The 21679-nt window shown below is 53.7% G+C and overlaps 1 protein-coding gene across 1 annotated transcript; it reads right to left on the bottom strand.

Annotated features, from left to right (window-relative positions):
* Positions 1–15155: 15155 nt before the first annotated feature.
* Positions 15156–15605, bottom strand: LOC136158488 (calmodulin-like). The gene has a single exon (XM_065920301.1). It carries the CDS (start codon positions 15603–15605, stop codon positions 15156–15158), a length of 450 nt encoding a protein of 149 aa, XP_065776373.1.
* Positions 15606–21679: the final 6074 nt, after the last annotated feature.

Genomic DNA, 21679 nt, shown 5'->3' with positions numbered 1-21679 from the left:
TTTCTTAATCAACATTAAAGAACACCCTAGAAAGAATCATATCTCTTTGTCCAGTGAAGCCAATTCCCGTGAGCAGAGTACCCTAACAAAGAAAATCTCCCTCAATCCTAGATCAGAGACCTTCCCAGATCAGAGGGGCTTGGGGCTTTGCCTGCATGTGTGAGCAAATCCAGAACTGCAAGTCTTCAGACTTACCAGGTACAGTTTCCTCAGATTCAGTGTTCATAGTCCTGTTTATCATGAGGCTTTGAGACAATGGACACACTCACTGGGATAATGAGTTTAAACCCAGAGCTGCAAAATCCATAAGAAGAAAACCACTTTAAACGCCCTTTGGAGTATCTCAGGAAACCCAGCTCCTTTGAAAACTGATAAACATTTATTCTGCCCTTTCTTCCACAAACCATATCTCAGGGTAACTAGACAGATGAGGAAGGGAATGTTTTCTTTAGAGCAGTGGCCCAGCTAATCAGTGAAGAAGCCGTGATAGAATATCACCGTTTTGTAAGCGCTCATGACCTGGTGGATCTAGATGTCAACCATTAATAAAGACCACCATACCTCCTGACAGGTGGCCCACCCCCCACCTAAGCAGTCTTGCCAAGAAAGTCGGCCTGAGTTTGACCTGCAGGAAGTTAAGACAAATGAGTTTCTTCAGCAAAGTAAAATTAATTCAAAGAAAGATGGAGGGATCCTACATCTAAGAGACATATCAAACCATTGCGATGTATGTATGGACCTATTTGGATCCTAAATCGAACAAATTGTTTTTCAAATAAAACAATCCAAAATATCCAGAATTGACTGGGTAAAGTGCACAAGATATGATTATGTTTTTATGTTTAACAGAAGTACTATGATTGCAGTCTCTCTAGGGAGACACACTGAAATCTTTATGGGTAGAAATGACATGAGGTCTGGGATTTCTTTCAAAATTATAGGGCAAGAGCATAGTTGGGGATAAAAAGGAAACCAAACCACATGAGTTGAGAACTGCTGAAGCAAGATGAGGCATCATGAGAATTCATTATACTCAGCATATCTTTTTGAAGAAATGTTTGAAATTGTTCATTAAAAATACAAAAGTTAAAAAGAACTCAATGAAATTCCAGGATTGTATCTAAGTCCTTAATCTCTTAACCCCCTCTGAACCCCCAGGCTTCATTTTTCATAATAAAATCAGAATGTTCATCAAATACAGATGGCCTACTCTCTGCCCTCTCACAGACACACAAACCTGCCTCAACAACTCGATATCCATGTCCCCTGTTACAGTTTGGCAATGGGACCAGAAAAATCTGGATTCTAGTTTAATCCACACAGCCTTTTCTCTTTCTCTTTCTTCTCCTGTTTGCCTTTCCTTTCCCTCTCCATCAGTGGCTTCCTTTGCCTGCCCTCTTTCCCAGACAGACATGGGTTCCCCCTGGAGCTGAACCAGTGAGAAAGCAGATGTTTCCAGGTCCCCCAGGGAAGCTAATCCATGCAGCCCTACCCTGAGACCTTCCAGCAAGGTGGTTTAGTCACTAAGCCATGTCCGACTCTTGTGGCCCCATGGAATGTAACCTGCCAGTCTTCTCTGTCCATGGGGTTCTCCAGGCAAGAATACTGGAGTGGGTTGCCATGCCCTTCTCCAGGGGATCTTCCCAACCCAGGGATCAAACTCTGGTCTGCATTGCAGGCAGATTCTTTACCAACTGAGCTACAAGGGAAGTTTCTAGCGAGGACTAGACAGTAAACCACCTCCCTGCCTCTTAAAAGTCTCATGTCCATACAAAAACTTGCACATGGGTGCTTTTTTACAGCGACTTTATTCATAATTGCTAAAACTTGAAAACCAAGGTGTCCTTCAGTAGGTGATGGATTAATGAACTACAGGGCATCCAGATGGGAATATTATTACATGGTAAAATAAGCAAGCTGTCAAGTCATGAAAAGACATAGAAGAAACAAAGGCTACATGCTATCTGATTGCAACTATTTTGATGTTACAGAAAAGGCAAAACTATGCCAACAATAAAAAGGTCTGTTTTTGAGGGTTTGTGGAGAGGGAGGGATGAACAGGTGGAGAACAGCGGTTTTTTAGGGCAGTGAAACTTCTCTGTATGATGCTGTATTGATGTATAATATACATGTCATTATATGTCTGGCCAAACCCACAGGACACACAACACCTACAGTGACCCCTGATGTCAACTGTGGACTCTGGGTGATGATGACATGTCCATGTGGGGTCATCAGTTGTAACACAAGCACCAGCCGGGGGAGATGACGGGGAGGCCATGGGTGTGAGGGAGGAGGAATATTGAAACGTCACACTTTCTACCTAGTTTAGCTGTGAACCTAAAGCTGCTCTTAGAAGTCTGTCTTTTAAGAGAAAGAAAAAAAATTACCCAGACCCAGTGTGCTGTTAGGAGCACACATCCTTCGAGACAGTCTGCAGAGATCAGGAATAACAGTGTGCATGCTCTGCAAACGTGGCCAACAGGTGCCCAGCACAGTGACCCAGAGGCCAGACCTCAGGCTCTCATGCCAGCCCCAACCCACCCAGGGCAGCCACTCCTGAAGGGTCAACATCTAAGACAGGCATGTGTCCTGGGCCTACCCCACAGTCTGGGTGGGAGGGGCCCCAAACTGCCTTCTGGAGTTTGTCCACCCCTGTGGAGTCTGGGTTGGAGATTGTGTTTCAGCTGAGCTGGAGTGGACCAGCCCTGGGCACAAATCCCACCTCTCTCCTGTCTTCTCTGCACTCGAGGATGGAGGACCATGGGGGGCTCCCACTCCGGCCCCTCCCCAGCAGGGCTGTATGATGGGATCAGGAAGCAGCAGGCCTCCCCCACTGGTTGGAGTAGCTCTCTCCCCTCTAGCTTCTCAGGCTACAGCTGTTGGCTGAACGTGACTGGAGAAGCTGGAAACTGCCCCAGGTCTGGAAAAGAGGCTGTTATCTGCCAGCATGTGACTTTGCCAGCATGAGCTCATCTTCTCCCTGCCAGGCTCCATCTCCAGGTATGATGCTCAGCCCTCAGCTCCTCACCCACCTGCCAGAGAAAGACATGGAAGCCGTGATGACGGGGAGGGGCAGGGAGCAGACAGGCAGGAGGCACCCCCAAGGTTGACTATGCAGAGTTGGGGGCACCCTCACCCCTGCTTTCTTCCCACTCCACCACCATGTTTTCAGGGCCCTACTGAGCCCCAGGACAGGAGGGGGTCTGCCCAGAGTCTCTGCCCATAGCAGCATGTGGCCTAAGACAGGAGGCCGTGAAGCCACATGGGACAAACCTCACAAACCACAGGGGTCAATGAATATCCAGCGGTGACTTTTTCATAGCATCAGAGGTGCCCGCATCTCACAGGGAGCAGCACAGCTTCCTGCTTCAGGGGCACGGCAGGCCGGGGTCAGGAGAGGCCTCTCAGACCTCCATGTGCCTGATCCCAGCGGGCAGCGCGCTATTCCAAAACAAGGGAAAGAGACCCACAGGCATGTCAGTACACACTTCAGGACCGCATCTGAGTGACGTGCTGCGTGCCTGCGGGGCAGGGGCGTAAGGCGATCGTTTCCACAAGTGGAAGCTATTTCAGCAGCCATGCTCCAGCACTAACACAGCCAGGTCCTCCAGGGCGGGAGCTCCCAGAGAACTTTCCAGTCACTGTCTTTGTTGCAGGAACAGACTAGCAAGGGCAGCTGTTGGCATCTGCCTGCTGATCAGCATGGGTCCAAAGGGTGTGGAATGAGGTTCTTCGGTCAGAGCCGTGGAAAGTGACACCCTGACCCGCAATGCCCCGCACCCTGAGCCCCCAACCCTGAGCAGCCAGGCGGGCTCCCCAACCCGGGAGAGTGCTACTCCCTCCCCCTTTCCCCACCCCCTCCCTTCCTCTCTCTCCCTCCCTCCCCCTCTCTTTCCCCTTCCCCCTCCCCCTTCCCCTCTCCCCTTCCTCGTTTACCTCCTTCTCCTCCCTCCCCTTCCCCTTTCCCCCTACCTCCTCCCTTTCCCCTTCCCCTCCTTCCTCCTCCCCTCCCCTCCCTCTCTCCCCCTCCCTCTCCATTCCCCCTCTTCCATCCTTCTCCTCCCTGCACGTCCACACATTCCCCCTCCCCCTCTTTCCCCCTCCCTCTCCCTCCTACCCTTCCTGAACCAGGCTCCTCTTTACCTGGGTGCACAGCAACTCAAAACACTGAGACATCAAGGTCTGCCCCAAAGAGAGGGTCCATCAGCAAGGCCACCAAGCAAGGAGATGGGAAAACAAACCTCAAATCCAGTTCCCCTCAGGCAAGGGGCTTGTGTGTTTATGGGATGAAGACTGAAGAAGCAGGTCATCTGAGACACAGGGACTGTGGGGAAAGGTGATGGAAAGGGTGTCACGATCCTCGCTCTGCGCAGGCGTAGTTCAGCAACAGGCCTCTGCACGTTTGCACACTCAGTTGAAAGGTCAGTGGTCCCAGCCAGTCTCAACCAGTTCAGCTCAAACTGGACACCGCTGACTCTTGCTCAGCTGAACTAGACACAGCTGACTCCAGCTTTCTAGAAAACTACCAGTGCAAGCGTCTGATTTCTTCGGCGCCTTGCAGCCTGGAGGACGAGCCAGACGTCTGCAGCAACAATTAAAACCACCTTGATGAGTAAAGACAGGTGCGATGGGTTTGACTAATCCTTGGTTTCAATCCCTCAGACCCAGCAAGGCCTCACCTGTTCCAGGTTGCGCCTCCGAGGCCCCATTGGCCCATCCCCCCACTGGTCCCCCCAGGGATCTGTTGCTGCCCCCATGACAGTGAGCACTTCCCAGCGTCGGCATCACCTTCTCTACTGGTCTGTAAGGTTACTGTCCTTTGCGTCCCACCCACCAGTTCTCCTGACACAGAAAAAGTGCTCAGACGTATCTGCTGGATGAACCAGAAAAGCCACGATATCTCGACTCAGCCTTAGCGAGGGTCAAGGTACCAGATGGAAGCTGGTCCACGCAGACCCTCCGTGCTGTGAGGGCCCTGTAGCAGTCAGGCCTGCCATGAGCCGCCGTCCAGGAGTTCAGACCTTCCCCCGCCCCCTCCTGGAGTGCCTCAGCGCTGGCCTGCATGACCAACAGAATAAGATGGAGGTGACAGCTCGTGACTCTGAAGTCGCTTCTGCCTAGCTCGGTCCTGGAGGGAGCCAGACACCAGGCTGTAAGGACTCTCACTCTGGCCTGTGGACAGGCCCCAGGCAGAGGAACGGAGTCCTCATGCCCACAGCCAGCATCAGCTTGCCCACAGTGCAAGGGAACCACCGAGCAGGGAAGGAAACCTTGAGCCCCAAGCCAAGCCTTCAGATGCTGTAGCCTCAGCCACCAGCTTCTTTTTAAATTTTTGTTTATTTTGCTGCACTGGATCTTAGTTTCGGCATGTGGGATCTAGTTCCCTGACTGGGGATCGAACCCAGGCCCTCTTGTATGGGGAGCATGGAGTCTTAGCCACTGGACCACCAGGGATGTCCCAGCCACTGGCAACCTCATCAAAGACACTGGTCCAGAACTACTAGCTACTTTGCTCCTAGAGAAACTGAAATTAGGGCTTCCCAGGTGCCGCTGGTGGTAAAGAACCTGTCTGCCAGTGCTGGAGTTGTAAGAGGTGCAGGTTCACTCCCTGAGTTGGGAAGATCCCCCTGGAGGAAGGCATGGCAACCCACTCCAGTATTCTTGCCTGGAGAATCCCATGGACAGAGGAGCCTGGTGGGCTACAGTCCATGAGTCGCAGTCAGACACAACTGAAGAGAATTAGCAAGCACGCACTCATGTTTATTAAGGTTTTGAAACCAAAGGAAATCGTTAAATCCGTTACACCTGTACCTGTTCTCATTTATCAAGCTTGCTTTCACTGCCACCACAAAAGGCTTGCGTGTCCTCCACACATCACCAAGCACAAATAATAAGATGTTTGCCCAAGTTGTTTTCCAAGAATTTGGAGTCAGTTGTGTCTGGTTCAGGCTCCAGCCAGTTAAGGCTGGTTGGGTCCACCTAAGCCTCCCACTGGGCACGCACGAGTGTCCGCCTGGTAACCTTTGAGACATCGGGGCCCAAAAGGCCACTTTCAGCATCTGCTAACTGCTCCATTTGCTGAACAAGCGTCCTGTGGAAAAGCCCGCAGCTTAGTCAAGACCTGCTCAGAACAACAGTGAAACTCACCGTTTATTTCCCATCACCTTTCACCTCTCCCCATGCCTCAGACCATGCCGCATCCTTTCCCTGTGAATACCCCAATCCCTCATCTTTGGGGAGGTAGAGTTCAAGTGGGGTTGTTCTCCCTTTTCATGTCCCGGGGCTTGGACCAAAGCAGAGGGAGCAAAAAGTAAACCTCAGGGAGAGAAACCAAGGCCAGTCTCCCAGGGCAGCGAACAGGGGAGTAGGTCACAAACATGGACTGTGGCCTGAGGCCTGCCGCCCTCTGCCCCTGAATCCTGCGTCCCACTGGACCAGGTCCACAAGCTGACCTTGAACAGCCCGCTCTTACTCAATCTCTTGACTTTACAACGGAGGATGGTCTTGTCCTCGGAGTTGGGTGGAAACCTATAGGTCACGAGGCAGAAAGTAGTTCCCGGTCCTTGTGCGGATGAGCAAAAACAAGTTTTGAGACCTCCAAAAGTTTTTTAAAAACTTTGAAAAGGATCAGAAGTTTTGGAAGCTGTGTTTTTAAAGGGTCCCCCTGTGGCTATGGCCAGATCTTGACCTCCGGCTTGAGTCCCGAGCTCCCCCTGGGCTTGAGAATGGGGCAGGAGGTGACCATGCTGGGGCCCTCCCCAGGGCGAGAGAGCCTGCCCCTGCAGGGGGGCGAAGTCCAGGGTCCTCTGCCCTCAGCTGTTCCTGCCCCTGCCTCAGCCCTCCCACTGGGGGAGTTTCTGACCTTTTCTCCTACATCATCACTGTTTCTACCCCCGGCCTCTCCAGGGCACTACCGCCCCATCTTTCCCTCCTGGGACTCTGGTCAAGCCCACTCTCCTGTGGCCTCCACCAGTCTTCAATACAATGAAAGGCTTGGGCACATGGATATCTCCAGAGGCCGGGTCATTTAGAACCACCGTCACAATTCTCTGGTTTTTTTGTACCATTCGCTACCTGCTGCTCTTTACTCCAAACATTCTTCACTCAGTAAATATATTTTAAAGGCCATGATTATAAGTGGAAAACCAGCTTTCCTCACTATAAATAAGAGGAAACAGTAACAATCAGCCTCCTGAAAGCAAAACACCAGGAGTAAGTCCTGCCCGGGACACTCCCCTTCAGAGGGGGAGGCCAACTCTCTCCTCGGCTACCTCTGCCAGGTTAAGTCCTCACACCACCTTGGGCACCATCAGGCCCAAACTTTGGTCAGCAATGGACTTCCTTTCAGATCTACCAGTTTAGGACTCCCCTGGAGGTTCAGGGGTTAAGACTCCGTGCTTCCACTGCAGGGGGCACCGGTTCAATCCCTGGTTGGGGAACTAAGATCCTGAACGTGGAGCAGCCAAAAAATTAACCAAAAAAAAAAAAAAAAAAAAGCAAAGAACAGAACTGCTGGTTTAATTGTTTTTCTGTTTCTTTCTCCCCTCTCTTTCCCCCATAAAAATCATAACATACATGTAAAGTACAATCCTCTGGTCTGAAAGTATGTGCTGAAAAAGTCTATTTTTTTTCTTTTTTCGCCAGCACCAACCCACAGAGCAAGACACCAGCATTGTCTGGGGAGCGATAATGGCTGTGTTTCCAACATCCCTGCCCACTGGCCCTGACAGATACCGCAATGGTTCCTGCCAGGAAATTCCCTGCCGCGTGGAAAACCCAGAGGAGGAAGCAGAGCCCCATGGACCTCTCAGGCTCCACCCAGAGCTGCAGGAGTAAAACACGCCCATCATCTCGGGCTCGGGGATCCACAGGGACCTGGGAGCCTGTGACAAGACACACACACCACCAGGCCTCATGCAGCCACATCTGTGCCTGTTCTACCAGGTCCGAGGTGGTTTGGACCCTGTGTACCACTTGATAGAGCCCTCAGGGGGAAAGTGTTACCACCTCCATTTTGCAAACAGGAAAATCAGGGCTAAGATCTAACTTGAGGTCAGCACCAAGGTCAGCTTCTCTCCTTCCAAGGCCGCTGGTAAAGTGAGCCTGGGCATCTGGGGGGAGATCCTGGTACCCCCGGCCCACCCGCCAATCCACGGTCTTCCCTGGGCTCTTCTCCTGGTGACTGGGTGCCTCGTCCAGCCTTCTTTCCCCTCGAGGACCGTGACCCCCGTCATCAACTGGGCCACCGCCCCAGAGGGCAGCTGAGCCCTGGCTACAGGGCTGGGTCCTCATGTCAAGGATCACCTGCCACCCAACCCCCATGCTGGGGCAGATGGGGCTCAGCCTCAGGGAGTGGGGGATGGGTGAAGACCCCCCAGACTCGGACAGGGTCTCCACTGTGCTCTTCCCCAGCCTTCTCCGAGACCAGGTGGACTCAGGACGACTGGCCCATCGTCCTTACAAGCAGCAGGCAGAGCAAGCGAGGCTTAGGTCAGAATCTGAGTCCCACCCAACCCCGGGCTCTCACCCCCAGGGCCTGGGACCCTCCTCCTTCCTCCCCTACTGGCCTTGCAGTAGAGGGTCTTGGAGAACCTCACATCAATGCTTCCCAACTCTTCTCCCCCCAGGACCCCTGTTATTCCCCAAATGGTGTTCTCACCGAACAAACCACTAGTGCTGCATCATGTGTTTTCCACATGTGGTCAGGGATGGGCGGCCACTCGGACGCACGCCCAGGCAGCAGAAGAACCTCACTGACTCCACCCTCAGGAGCTTGGGGGCCTCAACACACGTTTGTGAGCAACTGCTGGATACTCGCAATGCCCACCACCCATGTGGTCTTCAAAGCCCACAACGCTGAGAGTCCCACTGAAACGTCCTGTCCAGCTATCTCTGCCTCCCACAGGATGAGTCCCCCATCTTTGGCGGGGGTGGGGGCAGTGCTCCAGTGGGCAGCCCCCTCTTCCAGCTCTCATCTATGCCCGGGTTTGTCCCCAGCACAGGGAGCTTTCAAAGTGGGCACTCTCTTGCATCACCAGAGCTGGACAGCACTCTGCCTGGAAATATGTTGTATGAAGGGAAGGATGGGAAGATGAAGGAAGGAATCTGAGCTTCAGCAAGAGCCCAGCTCCTGGGGGAGAACTGGCTCCTGTTTGCACACTCGGGGCAGCTCCATCTCCTCCTGGGGCTCCTGTGACCAACCCCTCCCGTCCTCAGACCCATGGCAGTGTGCAGCTCAAGGAAACGCTGTGGACGGAATGAGTGAGCAGGTGAGCATCATCGGCACCCACGTGGGTACCCACCACTCTGGATGCAGGAAAACTCAGTTTGCCGAAAGCACCTGCAACCCCCTCCTCAGATCTGACTTCCATCTGCATCCCAGGTCAGCCAGGCAGAAAGACCGGGGCTCCAGGCTTGGCTCTGGGGAGCAAAGCAGGCGTGGGGGCTGCGAGTGGCCCGGGAGAGCACCATCGGCTCCCAGAGTGACTCAGAACTGACGTGAGAGACAGCGGCCTCCAGCCTGGGCCATGCTCACCACCCCAGTTCTCCCAGCGCACCGCCCCCTGCCCAGCGGGGCAGAGGAGGCCTGGGCCGGGGGCATTAGACAGAACCGTGGCTTTGGGGGCATATACGTGCTTCATTCTCTTCTCACCTTCTCACCTCAGTCACTAAGCACCTGCATGCATGAAGCAGAGGGCCAAGCCAGGGACCCCAGAACATCAAGGACCCCCGGACCAACTGTGGGTTCAGAACATTGGGGGGGGCCACACGTGACCTTTTCCGAAGCTCTCCAGGCACTTTAATTGGCAGCCAGCACTCAGAATCATGGCTTATAGTACACTCTGCTATCTTTAAGATGGATAACCAGCAAGGACCTGCTTACAGCACAGGGAACTCTCCTCAGTGTTAGGTAGCAGCCTGGATGGGAGGGGAGTTTGGGGGAGAAGGGATACATGTGTATGTATGGCTGAGGCCCTCTCTGTTCACCTGTAACTATCGCAACATTGTTAACTGGCTGTTCTCCAATACAAAATAAAAAGTTTAAATTAAAAAATAATTTTTTGTGTGCAATAAAGTTTTATTAAAGTATAAAGGAGATAGAGAAAGCTTCTGACAGAGACATCAGAAGGGGGAAGAAAGAGTACTCGCTTGCTAGTGTTAGCATATAAAAGGAATCATGGCTTATAGCAAAGGCGGGCTCAGGCTGGACCGACAGGGATGACGTGAAAAGTTCCTGCCGTGCCCTGGGGCGGGGACGTCTAGGCGGGAAAGAGACCCAAGTGCCAGAGATAACAAACAGTTGCAGGTGAGCAAGAAGGAGCTTGCAGAGGCACGGGCCCTTTCCCAGGTTGTGGTAATGTGAAGCGGAGCATGGGAGGAGCAGATGAGGTCATCTGTGCTGGGCGATGCCAGGAAGGAGGAGGCAGGCCCTGGCTTCTCAGATGTAGGGCTGTGCCCTCTGGACTGTGACCACCTAGCAGAATCTGGGTGATGGAGCTGTGTTCATGACCCCAAAGCTCAGAAACTGGACGGGGTGACAGAGCAAATGGGTCTGGATAATTAATCTAGAGTGTTTCTGAGGACCTGGAGCACAGCTGAATCTGTTGAAAACCTGCTCTTCCCAACTTTGCGGGGGAAGAGAAGAGCATCAATCTGAAGTCTTATCAGCTGGAACCAGAGGTCTGACATCCAGATCGTCATCTGTCCTGCCAGTTACCTGCCCTGGAATCTCTTACTTCCCTCCTCCACCGAGTGATGGTTAATTCTGTGTGCCATCTTGGTGGGGCTAAGAGATGCCCCAAGAGCTGGAGGAGCCATGTTTCTGGGTGCAGCTGGGAGGGGTGTGTACAGTAGTGATGGGAATTTGACCTGGTTCAGCAGGTTTCCCTCCCCAGTGGCAGGGGGCGAGGGGGGGGGCATCACCCAATCCATTGAGGGTCCAAGCAGAATGAAAGGCAGGGGAAGGGCGAGTTCAATCCCTGCTTTGAGCCAAGACCTCCATCTTCCCCCTGCCCTTGGACAGGGGGGAAGCTCCTGGTTTGAGCCTCCAGACTGACATCAGGGTATATCCCGTCAGCCCCCTGAAGCCCAGCCTTCAAGTTTGGACTGAACTCTCCTGGGCCTCCACCCACAGGGAGCAGGTCCTAGGGCTTTGCCTCCATAATGCGTGAGCCGGTTCCCATAACAAACCTCCCTGTGTCTCTACAGACCCTGTTGTTGTGTTCAGTTGCTCACTTGTGTCCGACTCTTTGTGACCCTATGGACTGCAGCACATGGCTCCCCGGTCCTTCACAGACACAACTTAGTGACTGAACAAAAACAAAAAGCATAATTCATTAAAATTAATACTTTGAAGGATTTGGGGGAATTTTCCTTTAGTTGTATGTCCCACTCTTTGTGACCCTATGGACTGCAGCATACCAGGTTCCCCTGTCCCTCACAGACGTGACTTAGTGACTGAACAACAACAAAAAGCATAATTCATTAAAATTATTACCTCGAAGGATTTGGGGGAATTTTTGCTTTAGTTGAAATTAGTTTTGTTTTCACCAAAGTGGTTTCACCCCAGCCAGTTCCCATAGATGTGTCAGTTTAGCTCTGCTCAGCCAAATGTCGGTTTGAATGAAACATGTGACTCACATTTCAGACATGAGCAATTATCAAATACTTAAAGTGTATGCAAAATATCACTTTGATGGAGGCAATTAACAAATTTGTAAATTGAAAGGAGTATTGAAGCAACAGTCTGTTTGAAAATCTATTGGAGAGAAACCCACCCCATCCATCTACAGTTCTTAAGGCCAAGGGTTTAGCTACTCCATCTTGATAGGAATCAGTTCCCTTCCCCAATATACTAAAAAAGAAAGAAAGACCCAGAGACCGTTCATCTCTGTCAGGTTATGGTTCAATGTTGACGTGAACTGACAGCAACAAAACCAATTTTCAAGCCACAAACTAAAAACTAAAATATCCAACTGAACAAAGAAACCTTCAGAGAAATATTTAGAAACTGCTCAGAGCATCTTATCGATGTGAATCTCTAATCCTTAGTGTCCTTAGAGATAATTGTTTGGTAAACTGGGGATGAACAGCAAGTTGACAGTTTGCAGAACTAGTCTTAGCAAGTGGACTTTCAGAAAAATGGCTTTTGGAGGCCCAGGTTTCCCAATGTGACCTAGAGCCAGGACCTTTCACCTGGCTCTGCAGTTCCCCTGGGGTCTAGACTGGGTGGGGCTGCTTCTGAGGGGTTGGGTAACCTGGGGTCCCCACTCCAAGGTCATTCAGGCCCCCTGGAGTCGATGTGAAGCCGTTTCTGTAGCCGCTGCAGTGTCAGGTGGAAGGAGAAAGGCACTCAAACGCAGGCCCGCAGCTTTGAGAGGCTGGTCCAGCCTTGGTCCCCACCAGCCCACCCAGCAGACCCCGCCCAGGCCTACTTCCTCCAGGGGCGGGGCTGCCAGGAATCTCCATGGAAATCAGCTGTGCCGGTGGAGCCCTGAAGTCCCTCCAGGTCCTTCTCTCATCAGAGCCCTGAAACAAGTCACTTCCTCTCCTAGACTCACGATTCCCTCTCTGTTCCCCGGGGCAACAGATGAAGAGAAACTGCTGCGGCTTTCTTCTTGTCTTGCGGCCCCAGCAAGCCCTTTTCAGCAACAGCTCAGCAGGGATGAGCCTCAAAGTTCTCACACCAGCCAGAGGCTGCTGGTGGCTTCATCTCTCTCTTTCCCTCTGCGAGCTCTAACCATCCATGAACTGCTTGCATTATTCTCAGTATAACATCTTTACACACACGGATATGGAGAGTAAAATAGCTTCCATGTATTAGCATCCTGGGCTTGCCCGGTGACTCAGCGGTTAAGAATCTGTCTGCCAACACAGAAGATGCAGGAGACCCAGGTTCAATCCCTAGGTGGGGAAGATCTCCTGGAGGAGAACATGGCAACCCACTCCAGTATTCTTGCCTGGAGAATCTCTTGGACAGAGGGAGGGCTACAGTCCACAGGGTCACAGAGTCAGACACAACTGAAGTGACTAAACACACACGTACGTTAGCATCCTAGCACCAGCCAGCCTAGGGAACTAAGTGCTTCCGGGTTCCCTCCTCCCTCTCCTCCTCTTTCCTCCCCACCCTTCTCCTCCTCCCCTCCTCCCCCGCAGTCCTAGAGTCTGCTCTTCCCAGGTATGAGCCTCATGCTTCTTCAAAGTCAGAAGAATTGTTTTTTTCTTTTTTTTTTTTTAAGGGAAGAAGATCAGTTTTATGTGTCACAGGCTGGAGATGTTCTTCTCAGAGGTTGGGGCCTCGCAGGACAGTAAGATGTCAAAATTAACATGGGATTCCCCATGTTTCAAAGGAAGTACGTGAAAGGGATTAAAAAAAAATCTGCCATCGGAGTCATTTCATTAAAGAAAGGACATTTGAACTATAGAAAGAGCATATTCTCAGAACTTTAAAAACTAAATACATCAAGTTCATCCAAAACATCTTTATTTTCCTTGTTTCCACGCAGAGCCTGGAGCCCCTCGCCCTGGACCAACTTGGCATTTAGGAATCTCTCATTTAGAAACTCACCTTCTGTGACCTGCATCCCTAAGAGGATGGGGACTTTCTGGGGGGGTCCACCCCCATCCTGGACGCCCCACCCCTGAGATATCGGGACGGGGGATCAGCCTCCGCCCCCTTCCTCATCTTCCTCTTATCTCCACCAGAAGCCACACCCGCTCACGCCCTGTGAACTCTCAGGGAACAGAGCTCCTGCCTCTCTTCTCTGTCTTCCTCCCCACTCTAGCCCAGGCCTGAGCAGGGGACTGCAGGGAGACCCCGAGGACAGGGCTAGGATGGACCGTGCAGCAGGTGTGCTGTCATGGGGCCCCAGTGACCCACTGAAAATATCCCCAGGTGGGAATACTTCATCGGTGCTACAGCACACCCCGATGGCCTGGCCCCACCCCCTCTGCACGGGTACATTGCTCTGTCATTCGCCCTAGAACAGGAAGAGGGGAGGGTAAAGGACTGAGCAGGTGTTTTGCAATAACCCCCCAGGTAGGCCGACTCTGTCTATCCCCGCCCTGCACTGAGAACCTCTGCCTTGGCTCTGACCAGGATGGTTTTTAGAAACCTCACAGCAACACTGCAAAGATCCAAGTTCCGATGGCACCTCAACATGACCTCAGAGGGTGGAAGGGGGGCTGCTCCTCCCATCTCTGATTTCTGGCCTCTCCCCAGCTCCTCTGTGGGTACACGCACACCCAGGAAGCTGCTTCAGAGCCCCAACCCCAAAGGGTTCCGAAGGGCTGGACCTGAAGAGTTTAGGGGCATCTTCCTCCCTGAGCCAAGTCTTTCTAAGATCTGATGGGAAACACCCCCCACCCCTCAAGTGTGACCCCCTCCCATTACCCCACCTCCGCATCTCTGGTCCTTCCCACTTCTTGACCATCCTGCCCTCCTTCACGTAAGCAGGGCTGGTCCTCCAGGGCTCCCAACTTGGCTCTAGAATTCCCCATATCTCAAATGCAGGACATACACACACACACACACACACACACACACACACACACACACACACACAGTTTTCTTTCAGCTGGCTACATGCAAAGCGTGATAAACATCACCAGTGGGGCAGGCATGTCCCAGCCCTGGTCTGGACTCTGGCCGTAGGTTCTGATGGGAGCTCAGGCAGGCACTCGAGTCCCATCTGCCCCATCCCACCCATAGTGCTCCCCCCACCCTCCTCAACCATGGGCATCAAAGAGGGGCCTCCTGGAGTCCTAGGGTCCCCCACTAGGGCTGAGTGGAATGGGGAGAGGCTCAAGAGAACCCCACATGCCCCCGCTGGGGCCCTTCAACGACCCCACCCAACCCCCACCCTCTCCAGCCCCCCTCTACCCCCATTCAAGCACAGTCGTACACCTTGGAGCTCACATCCCTTTATTCCAACGGGCGCATCGCTTTGGGTCTCCTCACAACAGCTCTGCAAGGTAGGGAGCACCCCTGTCTCTCAAGCACTCTCTGGCTGGGCAGATCAGACCCCAGGCCACGGGGAAGCCCCTCCCACCTACCACCGACTGTCCCCACATGGAAGCAGGGCCTGACCCAGCAGTGGAACCAGAGTCGGGCGGAGGCAGGGGGCAGCAGAGCAGGCAGGGGGCGGGGGGCCTCAGTTCTGGGTGAGGATGCGCACGAACTCCTTGTAGTTCACCCGGCCGTCTTGGTCCACGTCCGCCTCCCGGATCATGGCATCCAGCTCTTCCTGAGACATCTTCTCCTCCAGCTGGGACGTGGCCTGCCTGAGCTCATCCACGCTGATGTAGCCATCGTTGTCCTGGTCTAAGGCACGGAAGATTTCCCGCAGGCCCTCCTCCGTGGCCGAGGTCTGAAGCTCTGAGGCCATGGCCCCCAGGAACTCCTGGAAGCTGATTACGCCGTTGTTGTCCATGTCCAGCTGGGAGATGACCCCCTCCAGCTCAGCCTCTGACGGCTTCAGTCCCAGCTCCTCCATCACGGTGCCCAGATCCTGCACACTGATGGTGCCGTCCTTGTCCTTGTCGAATCTGTCGAAGGCCTTCTTGAACTCCGCCACCTGCTCTTCGGACAGCTTTTCTGCCATGTTGCTCGCACCTGCTACGGAACTTGCCAGCTCGCTGTCAACCTGCTCGAGGGGCTCACGTCAGAGCTGGGACCAGCTCGGGACCAAGGCTGTGTGTATCTGAGAACACAGCTCAGGCAGCAGCCTTGCCACTGCTGGGAACCCCCTCCTTTTCTGTGCATCCCAGCAAAGGGAGGAGGACTCTCCCCACCCACCCCACATCCCGGGGCGAGATCCTCCTCCCAGGGAGGGACAGCGGACTGCAGACAGACGAGAAATGCAGGAACTGGAGAGGCGGGCCCGCCCCAGGAGAGGTTGCAGAGAACCAATGTGGCCAGGCCTCACCCACCCCGGCAGCAGAGCACAGTGCCCACTGCTCTCTCACAGTCCAGCCAAGCTCAAGATGGGGGACTCAAGGCAACTTCTCCAAATTTAGAGACTGTCATGGGGAGGGGAGAGGAGCCTCCCACAGCCCTGAGGACCAGGAGGGCTGTGGCCAGTGTTCCTGTTCTCTCTGGGGCTGTCCAGCCCTCATCCTGCAGGGTGGGCTGTGGTGGTAGAGCTGAGTGGGATTCTCCCAGAATGCACTGTGGGCATCATCACTCTTCAGTCCATGGTGGCCGGCAGGTCCTCAGGTGGGGACGCATCTGCCTACCTTTGGCTTGGAGAAAGGCAGAGCTGGGGCGGGCAGAGCCTGCTGCAAGTACTGCTGAGATTCTTTTATGAAGTGAATGTTCGAAGTGTGATTTCAGAGGCGAGAGGAAGCCTCCAGTATCCCGCAAGATCCTCTCCTCTAGCTCCCATCTAGCTTCTCTGATTCTGTCCTAACTCCCGGGTTCTCTACAGAGACCCCAGGAAGGCGGGGACCCTTCACTTATAACTCCAGAGGGGTCCTGCCTGAGAGAGTTGGGCTGGATCGGGCAGCCCCCAAAGATGCCGGGGGCGGAAGGATGTAGAAGGGGTTGGCTGAAGCTGTGTACTTGGTCTGCCTTATGGTTTTATTAAGTCAGCCCTAAGCATGGGGTCGCAAAGAGTCGGACACGACTGAACAAATGAACTGAACTGAACTGAAGCAGAAAAAGTCCCGGGCTGCATGGTCTTATCTGTTTCATCTCTGCCCACTGCTCTGAAACAGAGTTTAGACCAAGACCTCAGGCCCTGGGGACCGTACCCAAGTCCTTATCCCTGAGATCCAAGGCTGTAAAGGGACATTTGCCCTGGGGCCCCCATGGTAACTTTCTCAAGCAAATTCCCTCAAGATCCCTATAAATCCCCTGACTTGCCCCAGCTATGCCTCCAGGGGAGGAGCAGACTGCTTCTGTCCTCCTGAGAAATTAGGAAATTCCACTCCTTCTGGTTCAGCCCATCAGACAGCATTCTGTCCTTCCCTAGAGGGCAGTTGGGCAAATACCTCTCCACCTCTTAGCCCTGCACATCCACCCCCAGCCACCCTGAGTCCAGGGGACCCAGATGCAGAAAGAGACAGGAAACCTTCTGGCTGCCCAACTCCTCACATGAAGGGTTTCCCTGGTGACTCAGTAGTAAGGAACTCGCCTGCCAAGGCAGGAGACACAAGAGACCAGGACTCAGTCCCTGGGTCAGAAAGATCCACTGGAGGAGAAAGGGCAACCCATCCCAACATTCTTGCCTGGAGAATCCCATGGTCAGAGGAGCCTGGCGGGCTATAGTCCATGGGATTGCAAAGAGTCAAACACGACTGAGAGCACACAGACATCATGAAGACAATCACTATCTCATCTCAGAGCAGAAGAGTGCAGAGGCCAATACATAATGAGCAATCAATTTCTCAATGAAACTGACGACTATCTTGGGGGGAGGGTGTGGATTCTCCTGGGAGACCAGCTTCATAAGCCAGGTGGGGAGGGTGGGGCCGCTGGTTACTGGGACCAGCCCAGCTCCCTTGCTTATTTTTAAAGAATATTTGAAGATATAAATCTATGCTTTAAATTTCCTTTTCTTCTCATCTCGTTTACTCTCATCGCTGATTCTGCACTGTAAGTGGAGAGCTTTGCAGATACTGTCAGGAGACTTGAGCTCTGGGTTCTAATTCCATCCTTGATTTGGGGACTTAATTTGTGTGTCTGTATCTTCAGCTCTGAGATAGGATAATAAGTCCCTGTATCTGATCAGGCCTCTTAGGATCAAAGCTTGAAGCTTCTTTGATCAACGGAAGGTGATGTTATTCCATGACCACCTTGTGTTTTGTTGTTCAGTGGCTCAGTCATATCTGACTCTGCAACCCCATGGATTGCAGCACGCCAGGCTTCCTTGTCCTTCACTATCTCTTGGAGTTTGCTCAAACTCATGTCCATTGAGTGGGTGATGCCATCCAACCATCTCATCCACTGTTGTCCCCTTCTCCTCCTGCCTTCAATCTTTTTCATCATCAGGGTCTTTTCCAATGAGTCCAGCTCTTTGCATCAGGTGGTCAAAGTATTGGAGCATCAGTTTCAGCATCAGTCCTTCCGATGAATATTCAGAGTTGATTTCTTTTAGGATTGACTGGTTTGATCTCCTTGAAATCAAAGGGACTCTCAAGAGTCTTCTCTAACACCAATTGATTCAAAAATATCAATTCTTTGGTGCTTAACCTTCTTTATTGTCCAACTCTCACAGCCATACATGAAAAACTGGAAAAACCATAGCTTTGACTATGCAGTCCTCATGTTTGCATTTGGTGGGAACCAACACTTCTAGAAGTATTCACTGGAAGAGGATCCTGCTCTCAAGGCCAGCGGGTAAGGGGACAAGGATGGCCGCCTGGGAGGCTGGGGGCTGAGGATGAGGAGACGGGACTGCCACACCCTGTGCAGCCCTCAGGCACAGGAGGAGGGAGAAGGGGCTACAGACCCAGCAGGGAGGCCATGGTCCCCACAGGGGCACTGGATGGCTGTGCCTGCTGCCCGCAGGGGTGCTCAGTCTGCAGAGGAAGGAGAGCCTAGAGCAGAGGGAAGGGGGGTGCAGAGGAGACTCCGGCAGGTGGGCCAGCGAGCCTGCCCTCCAGGGCCTCGTCCACTCCTGCCCCCGACCTCTGTCTCCCAGGGACACTCGACTTCTCCCAACCCTGGTCCTACAGGAGGAAAGGTGATGGAGAAGGCTGGGACAGTAAGGGAACCTCTTCCAGGCTGGCCAGGTGAGTCCTGAGACCCTCGGGGCAGGGAACCCGCATACTCAGTAGCCATAAGTGTGTGTGTGTGCGTGTGCACTCATGCGAATATATGTGGCTGAGTGTGCGGGGCAGGTGTGCAGAGCCAGGTCGGGGGTGGCTCCACTTCCCAGGGACTGGACACAGCGCCCCGCTGCTGTCTGGGTTCTGTGAGCAAAACACCAGGAACCTGCAGGACGGGTCTTGAGGCTCCTCTGCCTCCCAGACCTGCAGGGACCTGCCTGTCCGTCCGCCTGAGCCAGTCTCCCCGGGAACAGCCCTGCCCCGATCTTACCCAGGAGACCCACTCCAAAAAGAGGGAAAAGACACTGTTTAGGGGTCACTGCTGCCCACAAGGCAATACCTGCCCTCTGGCTCCAGCCTGCTGCCCCCACTGGGGCCCCACCCTGAACACAATGCTTCCACTTGGGCCACATGGCAGGGGATTGTCCACGGCTTTGGGTCCGGGCAACAGGGGGTGTGGGGCTGGCCTCCCCACCAGCCTGGGGTGGGTGACTTCACCTCCCCAGCTCCAGGGGCCTCCCTTTAAAGGAGACGACACAGCGCCGGCTTTATGGGGTGTCGGGGATGTCAGGGTGACACGAGCAGACAGCAGGCAGTCGCTTAGAGCCTGGCATACAGAAGGCACTCAATAATAGGAACTGTGCTGTCCTCCGCTGCCCCCCGCTGCCCCATTGCCCAAGTGCTGCTCTTCACCTGGCACCTCCACGCTTCCTCCCAGCATCTGCTTCCAGGCCAAAGGACAAGCATCCTTGAAGGGGACCAGGGTGGCTGTTCTAAGGTCTCAGAAAGTCTTAATCTGAACTAAACAGTTGGGCTCCCAGGTGCGGGGAACAGTGTCTGTCCCGCTTCACTCCTAGTGCTTCTATTGTTTCCTGTTCCTAGTAGCCCTCACGGGGCCGGTGCTCCTGGTGGAGGAGCAGATTCGCTGGATGAGCACATTCTACAGGACATGATCAGAGGCTGGAGGCCCACTATCCAGGTCTCTGTTGCAGCAGATGTGTGATTCTGGGACTGTCAGGGGGTGGCCATCACATTACATGTTTGCGTCTGATTGGTCTGCACCCACAACTCTTTGCCGGCCAGGGCTGCTGGGTTTTCAGGGCCCACAACTCCCCTGCACAGGGCAGGCTGGCAGGACTGTCCTCTCCCCTCTTTAGGGGAACTTGGCAGGACGCACGTCATACTCCACTCACCGTCCACGCACACACCTGACCCGGTAACAGTTGACTTGTCTTCTAGCACTTTCTGTAAGAAGTGCTTCCATCGAGTGCTTCCAGAGGGCTGAGACTTATCCCCGGACACCGGGATAGGCACTTATCCTGGGAAAGGCGCTTTCACTTTAACCATCCCAGGAGGAAATCTTCCTAAGGTCTCACGTGTTTTATTTCCCATCACTGTAGAACTGGCTGGAACGTCCCTCCAGTGGTCAGAGGAGATGAGTGTGGCCATCAGCTATGTTGCAATGCCCTACTGCCCCCTGGGACTCGGGCAGGGGTGCTGGCCACTCGATACACAGTCCTGGCTTGCTGTTTTTCTGGTTGGCCCTCCCCACTTCCCGCCCAGGGTTCCACAGCGTTCTCTCCATCTCTGTTGGTGATGTCACTTGAGGAAAAGCCCGGAGTTGCCTGCAGCACGGTGGACCTGACAAAGCAGAAGATGGGGGGCTTCCCTGGTGGCTCAGTGGTGAAGACTCTACCTGCCAATGCAGGAAACATGGGCTCAATCCCTGATCCAGGAGGATCCCATGTGCTGCGCAGCAACTAAGCCCGTGTGCCATAACTACTGAGTGTGTGCTCCCGAGCCCGGGAGCCGCAACTACTGAGCCCAAGTGCCCTAGAGCCCCTGCTCCACACTAGAGAAGACACAACAGGAAAGTAGCCTCCCCGCTCAGCAGCTAGAGAAAAACCCACACAGCAGTGAAGACTCGGTGCTGTAAAAAATAAATCCTTCTTTTTAAAAAAAGAAGATGGGGACCCAGTCCTGAGCAGGGGGCACTCGTCTCCCTGTGCTTGTCTGGGGAACGCTGGCCGAGCCGAGCAGGGGTGCTGGTTTAGACCAGGTCAGGGCTGACGCCTGGGGAGTGGGGGCAGCTCTGCTCCAGCCACACAAGCACACAGCACAACCTGGCAGGTCACCTCTTGCCCGTGGCCAGGATGGCTCAGCCCGGCGCCCAGGATCTGGGTCAGCGTCCCTACCCACCTCCTCCCTCATCACGGGATCCCGGAAGCCCTTTCTCTGCCACCAGAGCTGGGGTCTCGCTTTCCCACAATCCCGTCCAGCCAACCAAGTTTCCTAGAAACAGAATCTGTCTCTCAGACTGCTTCCTTATTCGGGGAAATTGTTCTTTCCTGCTCTGGAGTCTCCGACAGACCCGTTGTCACCAGTCAACGGTGAGGAAGCATGTTTCTGTTCTCCTCTGCACCTGATTCCATATGGCCCCGGGACTCTGGCCGCCCTCAGTGATGGGCTGATGAGAACCTTTTACCTCTGTGGTCAGCAGGGGTGGCAGCCCCAGCTTCACCCTGTCTCCAGCTGTCCCTCCACACCTGCCAGCGCCTACTAGCCTGACCCAGTAAAGCCAAGCCCACAACTGTGCCCCCCCCCACCCCGTTTACCTGGGGGAGAGGGTGATAGTCTTCCTCACACCTGTGCTCCTGTGTGCCAGGTGCCTTGAGAAGGGCTCTGAGGGTGACCTCATCTCATCCACGCTGTTCACTCCTGCTCCCAGATGAAGCAACTGAGGCTCAAGAGAAGTCACAAAACAGGGTCATGGACAAGCCAGGGTTTTGGATCTGGGCTTGCCAGACAGCGAAGCCCGAGCCCTTCTACCTCTGATGGCATCTGTCCAGAGCGGAGCGCAGAGCGGCCAGCTAGCCCAGGCACCAGGAGGACCCCATTTCTCCTC

This window comes from Muntiacus reevesi, chromosome 2, assembly GCF_963930625.1.
Source record: "Muntiacus reevesi chromosome 2, mMunRee1.1, whole genome shotgun sequence".
NCBI lineage: Eukaryota > Metazoa > Chordata > Mammalia > Artiodactyla > Cervidae > Muntiacus > Muntiacus reevesi.
Note: the sequence above shows the minus strand (reverse complement) of the source record. Positions and strands in the feature narration are given on the sequence as shown.